General features: G+C 38.4%; 1 protein-coding gene across 2 annotated transcripts in view; it reads left to right on the top strand.

Annotated features, from left to right (window-relative positions):
- DGKI (diacylglycerol kinase iota) overlaps window positions 1-14211 on the top strand; it is a 515206-nt gene that overhangs the window by 406919 nt on the left and 94076 nt on the right. For both annotated transcript variants that reach the window (XM_061414831.1, XM_061414832.1), the window contains exons 22-23: window positions 6655-6734; window positions 9026-9070. In XM_061414831.1, coding sequence (XP_061270815.1) covers window positions 6655-6734; window positions 9026-9070 — 125 coding nt within the window. The remainder of the gene's footprint in view (window positions 1-6654; window positions 6735-9025; window positions 9071-14211) is intronic.

Below are 14211 nucleotides of genomic sequence, written 5' to 3'. Positions count from 1 at the left end.
CTGGATCCAGCTAGGCAGGGGCAAAGACCAAAGAAGTTTTGTTTGCTGGATTTTTTTTTTCTTTTTTTTTTTCTTTCTTTTTTTTATTTTATTTTATTTTAACTTTACAATATTGTATTGGTTGGAATGATTAACACATGGATGGTTTTGACATATATTACATCTGGTACTAAGGACATTCATCTTTTTGGTTCCACAGAGAACAAACCATAATGCTCATTAGCCACATATGTTTATTTAAACTTTAATTGCATAAGATAAAAATTCAGTTTCTCAGTCACGCAAGCCACATTTCAAGGACTTAGTTTGATATGTGGCTCGTGGCTCCTGTATTGGACATACAGACAGGTCTGTTGGACACGGCTTCTCTAAAGACTTCTGAGGCCCAGATAACGCAGCAAGGTAATCCTGCTGCTTATTATATAAACACACCCACAAACAAATACACATGCCATGATGAGCCATGAAGTCATGACTGCTCAGTGTGCCTGGTGTCCATTACTAGAGATGGATTGCAACAGTAGGTTTCATTTGGGGGCTTTTGATGACTTCTCTACTTTTTCCTATTTGATACTAATACAGAATTTTTTTTTAATTCACAGAAAACATTGCAGAGAATATACAGTGAACTTTGGCACCACTATCAGTAAAATCAATTGCCACAGATAGGTTGTATTTCTTATTTTCACTTCTGAGATACTGTATACAGAAATATACATAAACACACATACACATACTTGTTCTGTTCATAAATGTTCATATACATATATATATACATGTATATACACCTATACCCGTATACATATATGTATATATACACACACATATGTATGTGTATATAATGCATAGACTTAAAGATTAATAATAAATGGGCATTCATGTACCTCCCACTAAGATTAATAAGCAGAACAAATACCTCATCTTATCCCTCTTCTACCAAGATAATCCCAGTATGCTGACTTCTCTATTTGCCATTTTCTTCATACGTATGTATTTACCATCAATATATGCATCCCTCATTCAGATACAGCAGTTTTGAAAAATCAAGTAGCAATCTTAAACCTCCCTGAGCAAGGAAGTGATGATGCTTTCACTTTTAGATGAAGGCTGTCAAGATCAGGAAAGAATCTCAGGAATAGTGTCTGGCTTCAGTTACCCTGGTGGCTCGGATGGTAATAGTGCAAGAGACCTGGGTTCGATATCTGGGAGATCCCCTGGAGAAAGGAATGGCTACCCACTCCAGTATTCTTGCCTGGAGAAATTCATGGACAGAGGAGCCATAATCCATGGGATCACAAAGAGTTGGACACAATTGAGCAACTAACACTTTTCAGCTTCCCCAAGAGTACCTGTGCACCCATTCTGTGAGGTTTAGTGGGCAAGGTCATGATCTCATTCTGGAAAGCATTTGGTAAGGTGTTAGGGTGGGTTCTAGCTATCATGTGGAACTGTCGTTATAAGGGATGGACTTCTTTGAATTTTTCTCCTTCACCAAGACCTAACTGTTGCTCTCAAGAACAGGTTAAGGCAGAGTAAATCTTGGGGTGCTTGTTAGAAAACTGGCTCAGACTCATTTAGACATTCTGTCCTTAGGTTGAAAAATAACTCTCCTGTGATGGTGAGACTTGGTGATGACAGCTCTCTACATCTCGGCCTATTAAGTCACTGTGCTCCAATATATCTGTCACCCTAGAATCTTCTAGCCCCATCTCCTTGGAAGGTTTTTTTTTTTTTCTTTGTTAGATTCCCCATTATATCCCATGCATTCCTCATTCTTGTTCCAAATTCAACTTTTGTTGGTGCAAGTTCTGCAGTAACTTTTTAGTGGAGGGTATGTCCTTTATTCAGTCCTTGAACTTGTTTGGTGTTTTGAATTATGTGTAAAAGTCATAGAATTCTGAACCCATTGCTTCTTTGCTTCTGTGACTGTGCAGTTGCCTTTGAGAAGTTTAAAACTGTCTAATCCCCATTTTCTTTGCCATCTAATTTTTCCTCTTTGGAAATTTGTAAACCCCTCTCTTTGTTCCCAATATTCTTAAATTTCAAAGTAAAATGTCTTCCTGTTGTCCTTTAGTTATTGTGCTTGTTGGGCAGTTCAAGTTGGAAACTGCTGTTCTTCAGTTCTAAGAAATAGTCTTGATTTTTTGTTTGTTTCTGATAATTACTTCTATTTCTGATTTTTGAAACTCCTGTCATTGGAAAGTTGGACCACTGGGTCAGTCTTATTTTCCTTACCTTTTCTTATGCCTCCTTTTATTTCTGCTCTTCTTTTGTAAAGATTTCTTTAACTTCATCTTCTAACCCTTCTATTAAACTCCATTCTATCAAGTTTCAAGGACCTATTTGTTCTCTGAATAATGACCCATTTTCTTCTTCATATAATCTTTTAATATAATCATATTTATATTTCATGGAGGGAATATTCTCTCTTAACTCTCTGAGGATTCCCCAGAGAAGACTCTTCAGATCTCTTTCTAAGAATGTGTGGTCTGGCTGCCAGCTTTCTGGAAAGTCTAGTGAGAGGAACAAGTTGGGTATCTCTGCATTCTGTAGATGATTAGTTAATCCCCATTTTCTATAAAGTAACTACACCTAACCAAGAGTAGGTGGTAGAATCTAGTGATTTAATATCCAGTGATTCTTATTTTAACTGCAAATGATGTTTCTGGGTAGCGCATCTTCTGACGGTTTTACAGTATAAATTGTGTTGGTTCTTATCCACCCCCACGTATAGTTTAGAATTAGACTGTCTAGGGCCTTTGAGTCAGTTATGAGTTTTCCATGTGCTTTATCCATTGCCATTTTCTCCTCACTCTCTCTCTTTGTTGGTTTATATCTTTTTTAAAATGCATGTGCTGTAATTTAGTAGTGTTTCTGGCACAAGAGAAGTAAGTATGTGTTAAATCTGCCTTCTTAACATAGAAACCAGCTTGTTCTTTATTGCTTAGTTAGAACTTGTAAATTCCATTTGAGCCCTGCAATAAAAGTTCCATTATGTAGGTTGAGTATTGGCTGATGCTTATTGCAGTCAAATAAAATCTCTAACACTAAAATAAGATGAATCATCAAGATCAGGAATAGTAATGCTAATGCTTGGGTGAGAAGTATTCTCACTGCTCCCAATTAAATGAAGGAAGCTTCACTGAGGTTTGGCCAATTGGTTGTCAGCAGTGTAAAAGGAAGGTGGTAATTTTACACAAGTTTCTGGTTTCTCTTCACCATTTAAAGCCTCAAACAGAAGTGTCAGATTACAGTATTTTTGTACTACAGTTATCTTTTCCATCAAAGAGTAAAAGTTAGTTTTAAATCAGCAGAATATAACTTACAGAACTACTACCAGCTAATCCTTGTGGCACGATACATTGAAAAATAGATTTTTGGTTTATCCAATTTTCTAGCTCAAGAGGCTCAAAAGTTAGTAAAGGGAGTGAAGAAGAACTAATGTTGATGTTCTGGATATTATTTTTGAATATAGTATTGCATTTAATCTTCCCCCAATCCTAGAAGATACCTATTCTAAATCCTATAGCCTTCAATCCAAGGATCAAGTTCAGTTCAGTTCAGTCGCTCAGTCATGTCTGACTCTTTGTGACTCCATGGACACCAGGCTTCCCAAGATTACTCAAACTCATGTCCATCGAGTCAGTGATGTCATCCAACCATCTCATCTTCTGTCATCCCCTTCTCCTCCTTCAGTCTTTCCCAGCATCAGAGTCTTTGAAATGAGTCAGTTCTTCACATGTGGTGGCCAAAGTATTGGAGTTTCAGCTTCAGCATCAGTCCTTCCAATGAATATTCAGGACTGATTTTCTTTAGGATGGACTGGTTGGATCTCCTTGCAGTCTAAGGGACTCTCAAGAGTCTTCTCCAACACCACAGTTCAAAAGCATCAATTCTTCAGCACTCAGCTTTCTTTATAGTTCAACTCTCACATCCATACATGACCACTGGAAAAACCACAGCTTTGACTAGACAGAGCTTTGTTGGCAAAGTTATGTCTCTGCTTTTTAATATGCTGTCTAAGATCAAAGGATCAAAGGAATTAAGTTTCAAGACAAAACAGCTAACATGAGTCATTTGTAAGACCAGAGCACTGGGCTATGAATCCAAGAGAGAATGACCATAAATTCTTTCTAGTGCACAGTAGTACTTTCATAGGATAAATTTGACAACAAATGCCAGTAATCGTACTATGAAATTGTGATATAGGATGCCTTTTTCCTTTTTTTAATCCTAATTGAATAGCTAATATCAATCAAATTTCTCTTAATTAGCTTCTTGAGGAATCAGCAAAGTTCCTGATTTTATACTCAGTAGAAATGAATGACACATCTTTGCAAACTTTTTCCTAGACATTCATTATTTTGGGTCTAGAATGTCCAATCTTTAAGTGTACTTTAAAGTATCTTCTACCAAGTATATTGAATTAACGACCAGACTAACTCCAAGCATTGGTATTAAGAAGGAGATCCGAGGTGTTGACCAAATTCCTGCATTCCCATATAAGATGCCTCCTCATTTAAGTAAATAGGTAAATGTTAATGGAATTTTATGTCTCTGCATTTGCATGTTTGAAATTAAGAGAAAATTTCATTAAACAAGATTCAGATATGGACTCTCATGATAAGTATAGTTGTATTCTGTTCCCACAATCTGTGATTTACTTTCTAGGCCAAAATTCTAGGTTTTCCTCCTCATTCATCAAAGATTAGAAATCCTTATTCTTCTCTTACTTAACTAGATCACCTTATTTGAACCTATTGAGTAGTCTAGTTGAGGATAATTACGTCAGTCACTACTTTTAGGAATCTCTTTATTGAATTTCCCTTTCATTCCTTTCAAATATGCATGATTGCCATACTGAAGACTTTTTTTGGAAATTTCTAGCTATATACAAAAAAAAAAGAGAGAGAGAGAGGAAAAAGTATTTTCCCAGATTATTGTTCCCCCAAACATATGACAGTTGCATGCTTCCTCACGTACTTGCTTACCATTCTCCTGCTTAGCTTCTGGAAGAATAGACAAAGGCAAGCTCCAACCTAATGCACACTGCCTACTCTCACTTCTGAATCCCTTTTTTGTCTATCCTGTATAGACTTAGTTCTTAAAGACACACTTTCTCTTTCACACTTGCACAGGCTCTAAGCTTGTCTTCCTCCTCCCTCCACACCTTTGTATGAAAAAAACAAAGTTTTATTACATATCTACCAGATATTGGGGTTGTAAAGGAAATAAGTCTTATTCCTGTGGTGAGAGAGTCCGTACTGATTCATAGGCTTACATAGCTCTACAGGGTGATGGATGTCTTCTAGTTTAATTGTGTAGCACTTTGGGAACCTAGAGGTATGAGACAGTGGTATTGATCTTCCTAAGGAGCCAATCTAGGGGTAATGTTGAGAAACAAATTCTATTTCTTTTTCTCTAGACCACTCTTGCTTCTCTAAAAGACCAATGGGGCTCCATATCCTTCAGAGAGCCTAAAACCTACCCTCCAGGCAAGAATTAGTCCCTGTCGCCTAGTCTTCAAGTGACTTAAGTTCATGCATTTACCATAGCCTGTGTTCCATATCTTATTTTTCATATGTGTATCTTCTCTACAACTTTGTGAGTTCAAGATTTTCCCATGAGTTTAAATGTATTTTATTGTCTGTATGGTTCATTTTTAAAGTCTTAGCACTTTGCATTTTCAGACCTACTTATCAATGATGAGGCTTTAAAAATTCAATGAGTGAAAGGTTTTTAAAAATCTTTAGTGGACACCACTGTCCTGTCATCTCCTTGTTAATCTCTAGTTGGTTGATTCAAGATTTTGAAATGTTTTTTAAATCATGGGTTTAATAATATAACTATACTTATAAAACCAGAAATGTACACATACATTTTTTTTTGAAGTTTTGGGAAGGAGACTACTTTCATTATTTCAGACAATCCTATGGCTATATCTAAAGTAGGAGTTTCTATCTACTAAAGTCATCCTGTGACATTTACTACCACCTAGAAAAGATATTTAAAGCCCCTAACAGCTTCTCCTCATTGATTTCTGAAGCTCTGCTGCTACCACATTTACACTGACCATCTTTAAAATCAATTGGATTTTATAGCTGTGAACCTTCTAGAAGCATTTTTTTTTTTTAAGTATTTCTTGCCTGTTTAGTTCTGGTATTGGCTACCAGGTAGCAACAGTACCTTGAGTAGCTTGAGTCTCTTATTAGGGAACTAATAAGTGACAGAAAGATTAAATCCCATGCATTTAAGAGGGAAAGGGGTAAATGTCCAGAATCATGATTTTTTAATTCCTTCCTGGTACCTTGGCTTTTGCAAATTTTTGCATAAATTAGCAGCTGGCTGTGAACAGCCTCTGGCCCTGTCAGTCTGCAGTTTCCATGACATTATATTTCACCTCAGGGCCACTGAGACAAAGTGCAATGAAGGCTGGCCAGGTGGCAAGGGGCAACATGGATCATGCAAGGAAAAAATATGAAAACTGCATAAGTAAAGAGACTGAGCTCATAGGAGAGGTGCCGGGAGAGAGTGAGATATCCAAGAAAGCAGTATTGTTTATGAGAGGTCTTTTTCAACCGTAAAAAATGCATTTATGCCAAAATAGAAAAATCAAATATGTTATTTTGGACTTTCTCTTTCCTTTGCCCACAGCCATCCCACTGGGCATTCTAGTTGTGCGTGGAGACTGTGATTTGGAGACTTGCCGTATGTACATAGATCGCCTGCAGGAGGTGAGTTTCTTGAGCCAATTATTTATGCTGCTCAGTTTTCCATTTTTGCCTACAATTACCAGCCATCTTTATTTACTTCTACAATGAGGCATTTGGGGAGAAATGGGAAAATGGTGGCCTTGTCTTTCTCATCTTTTAAGCATACACTGCATCCTCTCCCTCCCCACCCCACTGTTTCTCTGCCTCAGGTGGTTGGAATGGGAAAGGGTTGATGGGATTAGCAACAGCACGATGTTGCTCCAGTGTGATCCATAACTATTGCTTGGAAGTCCTTGTCTTGCCAGACAGCTCACCTGTGTTTTTTGAGCTCTACAGAATTTCAAGGGGTATGATAAATAATAAAGGGAAACAGAGATTTGTGGTTACTTAATGCTTTGTGTCTAGTACAAACTTCAGTCAGAGACAACTAGGTTTATTTTTTTAATGTAACTTCTACAGGAAAGAAAAATCTCTATCTCAAAAGAATTTGTGTCAGAATACAAAGGAATAATCTATTATTTTTTTCTCAGCCCGGTCTTACCACTGAGAAAGAGAAAGGGGAGTCTCATATGTGACATTCCCTTGAACTGCACCTGCAAACCCCAGGGACCCAGATTCACTACAGTGGTCATGGGTTGTTTTTGCAGAACTTCAAGGGCGAGTATTCAGTATCTTATCCGGAAAATGGCAAAACACACCACACACACACACACACACACACACACACACACACACACACACAAATAGCCACTTCTTCATCTTTGTTTCTTGGTGAAAGATGCACATTAGAATCACTTCTGGGGATGTGGTCAAGACATTTTTATTTTTAAAGCTATTGGGTGATTTTGATAAATACCCCAAGATGAGCAACTCTCTTCCAGACAACACATTATACATAAGTAAATATCACAAATAAAGAAGATGTATAGTGTTTAAAATCCCTTCAAATTTTGCAGCTTTGGGGCTGCAAAAGATTTAGCTTTGAACATTAGATTCTGTTTCTTTTGGTGGATATAAACTCAGGTAGAAGGCATAAAGTAATGTACTAATTACTGATTTTTCTCTTCAGCATTGTTTCAGATAGAGTTGGAATTGGGAATGCAGAATATTTTGAGATAGATGCCGATTTATGACTGTTAATAAGGGTGAGAGAAGAAAAGTCAACAGGGTTTAATATTTGTGGCTTAATTTGGCTACATTTACCAAAGATAACTGGAGCATGTTAAAGTTGGTAAACTTCTTAGCATATGACTCAGGTCCAAATCAATCCCAGAACATATAGTAGATGGTTGTTTTTTTTTTTCCAAAATAATATTCTTTTATTGTAGATCCTCCCTCAAAAAAACCTGTAATAAAAAAATCATAATTGATAACAAACCTTTTTTGATATAAAATACTCGGGTAACTTAAGATCCCACAATAGCAAAATATTTGACTGGTGAATTGACTTTATTGAAAATTAGCTTAACGGTTGGGCTCATTGCACAAATATTCAACTAAAAGTAGGATTTTTTTTTTAAGTAAAGAGCAAGCACAGATAAAGAGGTAGAGTTTTAAACTTGGGCTTAGACAGTAAGTTGATAAAGCCTGTGGGAAGCAGGTGTGAAGACAAAGGTACTCAGGATTGCTGACATCTGTAAATAGAATCACTATGCTCATTAACAAGGAAGCCTACAGGACAGGACAGTGGCAATGACTTAGTTATAAAACTTTATACAGGGAGCCTGGCTCTCAGAATCTTCCAGTAAAACCTCATTAATTTCAGTCCTGTTAATTTGCACTTCGTGATCATGCAGAGATGGTCAGCGATTTTCTTTTGAGTCTATGGAATCTTGTTTGCCAAGCAACTTACTGGTATAAACACAATTATCATGACAGTATGTTTTTGGTCTTAGGTAAATAAATTCTTCCTAAGCGCCTAAAGGGACCTAAGCAGCTTATTTCACAAGCCAAAAGTCCAGGTGCAAGTTAAATATGACCCCCATTAATTACAACAAAATCACCTGTCTTTTACTTTGGGTCTTCTCTATCCTTGAAATTATACCACTCACCTCTAAACACTGTTTAGGATTTCTAAGTTTCAGTAGCTAAATGGCCTTTCTTCTCTCAGTCCAACTTAGTGTGCTTTTATTATTTTTGGCATTATCTTCATTGTTTAACCTTGAGGGATTGGGGAGAGTAAGATGTTTTCCAGATGGGTTTAATAATATAAAATTGGGCATTTAGTTGATGGAGTCGTGGAAGCAGCTTGTTCAAAATAATCTTAAGATATGTGGGTATGTTTTGTTTTCTTTTTTCCATTTTCTCATTAGGACTTGCAGTCAGTTTCTTCTGGCTCCCAGAGAGTTCATTACCAGGTAACATATAATTGACTCTCCTTGTTTCTTACCTTCTGGCCAAAAGAAGTCCGTTTTTCAATTAATGTCTCATTTGAATTAGATTCCACATCTTCCTTGAGGGGTAGAATTCACTCCAAGAGCCAAGTTGAAGCTGGCATTTTGATTCTTGTGCATTTTCCTGAAAAATGGACAATTCTAGTCTAGCACAAATTTGAGCTGTGGCTGTCTTCCCAGATCTTTTAGGGATTATAAAATGAAGCGCTTTTAGTGACAAATACTAGAAAGTGCAACTCAAACTAGCTTGACGGGGAGTCTTTTGCTTTACCTCACCACAAAGTTCAGATCCAGGGTGAATTTTGTGTACCATTTGACCACGGTTGAAACTCCATTTTTCTGTTGGTTTTTCTGCTCTGTTCTCTTTTCTGTGAAATTTCACCCCTGGACAAGATGTTTTCCTGATCCAAGATGGCTGGCAGGAGCAACCAGGAGTTGGGTTTCTCGTTTACAAACAAGAGAGTAAATTATGGGCTTCTGCAACCATCAAACCAGCTTTCCAAAATGCAATCTGATTGTCCCATCCTGGTTTCATAGACAGAATCTAGTAAACCCAGCCTGCCTCTCTCTAGTAACCCACCTCCAGTCCATGGGAGAGCACTCAGCTGCCTTTGCCCCAACATTCCCTGGGAGGGCAGTCTCTCCCTCACTTTCCCATCTCTGCTGTGTAGCACAGGCCTCTGCAAGCCATCCTCTTCCCGTTAGGTTTCCCAGGCGTGATTCAGACACCAGTGCACAGCATCACACCAAATTGTAAGGGGTGCATGCAAAGTAGCTCGCAGTTGTCCCACAAAAGCCCTTATCCCTGAGAAGCCCGGTACCCTTGCCAGCTGGGAGGGGTGTGTGGAAGACACAGCATGCCAGTGACACCTTCCAAATAAATCTCCTAGACCCTATATACTTCCATGTGGGAGAAGCACTTAAAATGTCTAAATCGCAATTCCTGGTAGCATCTCATTCTGGGTTTTGGTGTCTATTATACTACCCCTGAAACTGCTGGTTAAATGTCATTTTGCAAAAACAATTTAAAGACCCCTGTGCTTTGTAGCCTCCAGGTAACTTTCTTCCCCAGGAGGTCAATAGCTGTGCCCTCAGTCAAAGCAGCCTAATTATCCTGAGGCTGGATGACAGAAGTGGCCCTGGTGTTCTTATTTCTTTGTCTGTTTATTTCTCAGAGAAAGTACCCCACTATCCCAGAATCCTGCCCTCCATCTGGCTCCAATAGAAAGGACAAAAATTCACCTAGATGTGTTTACTATGAGAAAATAAATTCTACTTCTGGGACTGTTTTTTTTTTTTTTTTAATGCCAACCCTTAGAAGGCAAATTTCACTGTATTTTGTAGATAGAGCACAACCTTTTTTGTATCCATTATTTGCATATCTACCTAGAGTCACTACCTAGATATCATTTTATTTTTTAAGTGTTTTTAAAGACGAGTTGATTTCTACCCTTTAAGGATTGGCACTGCTAGCCATAGATTTCAAGTCTTTTTTTAGAATTTTTGATTGTTACACATGGTATTTTAAACCTTTGCAGCTTTATCAAAGCATCCCAAACATTTCCTCTAATTAGTTTTATGATGCATTTATTTATTATCCTGACTTATTCAATGTAGTCATTTTGGCATGAGAGTTTTGATATATGGATATTTTGTACTGTGTTTTCTTTATGCCGTGTTTCTACAAGTCTGCAGATAGCAGGGGATGGTTGAGACTCTAAAATGTGATAAGAACATTTATTTTATTGATTATTTGTTCATAATAACCTACAGAAGGATTAATGGTACTTATCTGTGTCAAAATCTTCCTGTTTTTGTTGTTTGTTTGCAGTCAGGTCAAACCCTGGTGTCAAAACTTCTGCATTATAAATGTCACTTCCAAAAGTTTGTGCACTGACCAGATAGGATGACCAATTCAACGATCAAAGATGAGTGTCAGGGTGTTACTTTGCACCACATACTTCCTTGAAGAGTTATAAAAATCAGGAGCCATTTGGGTATTAAGAGAAGGCTGGAGTAAGGTTGTCTAGGGACGCCCAGAATCTGCTCATTAAATAGGTAGTTTAACTGAGGGGAAATGATGTTTGAACTAACATGGCTGGAGAGTAGGGAGAAGGTGGTAAGGAAATTGCCTAAGCAGAGCATCGGAAAGCTGGTTAAGACAAGGAGTAGGGGGATATAAAAACATTCTCATTTGGCTGAGATTTACAAGCACAGACAGACAGGACTAGGAATGAGTTGGAGGGAGGGTGAATAAAGAGTTCTCTTTTAGCTGCAATGATTTTGATCTGCCTATTAGATGCAAGAGGTTTTGATGAGTAGAAAATTGGATGTATGGCTTTCAAAGCTCATTGAAAAATTCATTCCTCAACACAGAAATTTGAGAGTTGTTAGCAAAAGCAGCAGCAGCAAAGGAATGCTACTTCATTGAACCTATCAGGCTAGACATCACTTAGGGAGAGTTTTCATAAAGAAAAGAGCTCAATGTCATATGTGTCTAGTGAGTGGTCAAGAAGAACACAAGGTTAAGAGAACAATCAGTCAGTAAGAGTCATGGAGACAGATGAGTGGCTGGATAGCTGGAAATCAAGGAGAAGATGGTATCAGGAAAGCCAGAACTGAAACGTATTTCAAAAAAGGCAGAAGTGATGAAATAAGTCAAATGCTAAGGGGAGGCTGAGATGACATAGATTGATTCCAATATATTCCTGTGCGTATAAAATACATGGGCTAGAGGTACCATTTGTTTTATCCAGAAAGTGACCAAACCAACTGGCAGGAAATTTAATACTAGATCTTTTGTTTCCTAAAGCAGAAACTGGTAATATCAGCATCTCTGGTCTGAGATTAGCGAGTGATTAGGAGAAAGACCTGTAAGGTGAACAACAAAAAGCCTGAAATGCTTTCTAATGACTTTTCTTATGTATGAGATGGAAGTAAATGTACTTAAGAATTAACTTGCATGGAATGAATAAACATCAGTAAGTTTGAAAACTTGCAAAATTCCTGTAGGCTCACTAACTTGCAGCTGGGATTTTAGCTGACTGTTTCCTAAGCCTAGAAAAAAACTCAAGAGAAAAACCAGGCTTTGGAAAGGTGTGAAGTTCCCGAGACACCTTATTAATGAGCCGGATGGCAGTTCCTAGCCATTGAAGCAATGTAGTGCTTTGGTTTCTTCCCTTCCCAAATTCATACTGAAATGCCAACAAAGCCCTAAGCCTCAAAATGACACCTTGTATTAACTTGACAAGGCCTTACAAGTTATACAAGAATATATTGGATATTTGTAGCCTGCTGAAAATTCCTGCCTGTATCATCTCTGAGGTCTAAACACAAAGCCCACCCCCCACCAATCCTAATGCAGCTCACGTAACCTGTAACTGGTAAAGTTATAACTTGATAAACAAAATGCATTGTGCTAGTAGATTCAGGTATTCCTGAGCTTGGCAGATAAGCTAGAATTCATAGGCAAATTGAACTTTGTCTACCTATTTAATAAGATTCATCTTGAGGCCTCCTACTGTGAAGTGATTTCTTCTCTGCTCCCTCCCTGGACTTCATTATATCTCTTTTAAACTCCAAGTTGTAAGGTTACTAAGGAATAGAGGCAGATTCAAACATCCTAGTGATTGTCAGCTGAGGGAGATTTGTCCCTCATATGGGACATGAGATTAAAAGATGGTTGCTCCTTGGAAGAATAGTTATGACCAACCCAGACAGCATATTAAAAAGCAGAGACATTACTTTGCCAACAAAGGTCTGTCTAGTCGAAGCTATGGTTTTTCCAGGAGTCATGTATGGATATAAGAGTTGTACCATAAAGAAAGCTGAGCATGGAAGAACTGGTGCTTTTGAATTGTGGTGTTGGAGAAGACTCTTGAGAGTCCCTTGGACTGCAAGGAGATCAAACCAGTCAATCATAAAAGAAATCAGTTCTGAATATTCATTGGAAGGACTGATGTTGAAGCTGAAGCTCCAATACTTTGGCCTACTGATGGGGAGAACTGATTCATTTGAAAAGACCCTGATGCTGGGAAAGATTGAAGGCAGGAAAAGGGGATGACAGAGGATGAGATGGCATCACCAACACTATGGACATGAGTTTGAACAAGCTCTGGGAGTTGTTAATGGACAGGGAAGCCTGGCATGCTAAAGTCCATGGGGTCGCAAAGAATTGGACATGACTGAGCAACTGAACTGATAGGACAGTTGGGCAATTTGAATATTTTTGTGTGTCATGACTAGGGGACATGGAAGTACCAGAATCTACTGAGTAGAGGTCGAGGAAGCTGCTAAACATGTCACAATACACAGGGCAGTTCCCTGCCACAGAATTATCCATCCCCAAATGTCAGTTGTGAGGGTGTGAGAAGCCCTGAGTCATTCTGATGGCTCTCAGGACATGTGGGGACAAGGCCAATGACAGTGCTAGATGAAGAAAGTGGAAAGAGAGGGAAAGAGGAACAGCAAGAGACCAAGAGGTAAAGGAGAGTAGAAAGAGCTATCCATGGATACGCTGGCCCAATGGAACCAGGGACAGTTAGGGGTTTTGTAGACACTCAGGGTTTCACCATATGTATGGGTGAAGTTGGCACACAGAAGTGTGTTTTCAAACTATTATGAGCTAATAATTTGAGGTTTTAATAAATACAACGTGTGTGTGTGTGTGCTCAGTCACTTTAGTCGTGTCTGACACTTTGTGACCCCACAGACTATGGCCTGCCAGGCTCCTCTGTCCATGGGAATCTCCAAGCAAGAACACTGGACTGGGTTGCCATGCCCTCCTCCAGTGAATCTTCCTGACTCAGGAATCAAACTCACATCTCTTATGTCTCCTGCATTGGCAGGCAGGTTCTTTAGCGCCACCTGAGAAGTCCTAATAAATACAATAGGACTCAATAATAGGTGAAAATGGATCTGGTGATTCCTTCTCTTTAAGAATCAATTTAGTTAGAATAACTCCAGAATAGTTGGAATATTTCACTATAGATGTAATAATTTCAAAAAGTTCTTTCATCCTTTAGAGCCTCTGAGCCACCAGGGAAGACCTCATAAGAAAACACTCTTGGTCAAATCTGACTCTATAGCCATTTGTTCATCCTCTG

Source organism: Bos javanicus, chromosome 4 (genome assembly GCF_032452875.1).
Source record: "Bos javanicus breed banteng chromosome 4, ARS-OSU_banteng_1.0, whole genome shotgun sequence".
Classification (NCBI taxonomy): Eukaryota; Metazoa; Chordata; class Mammalia; order Artiodactyla; family Bovidae; genus Bos; species Bos javanicus.
The sequence above is the reverse complement of the archived record's forward strand: the minus strand, read 5'-3'. Positions and strand labels throughout refer to the sequence as shown.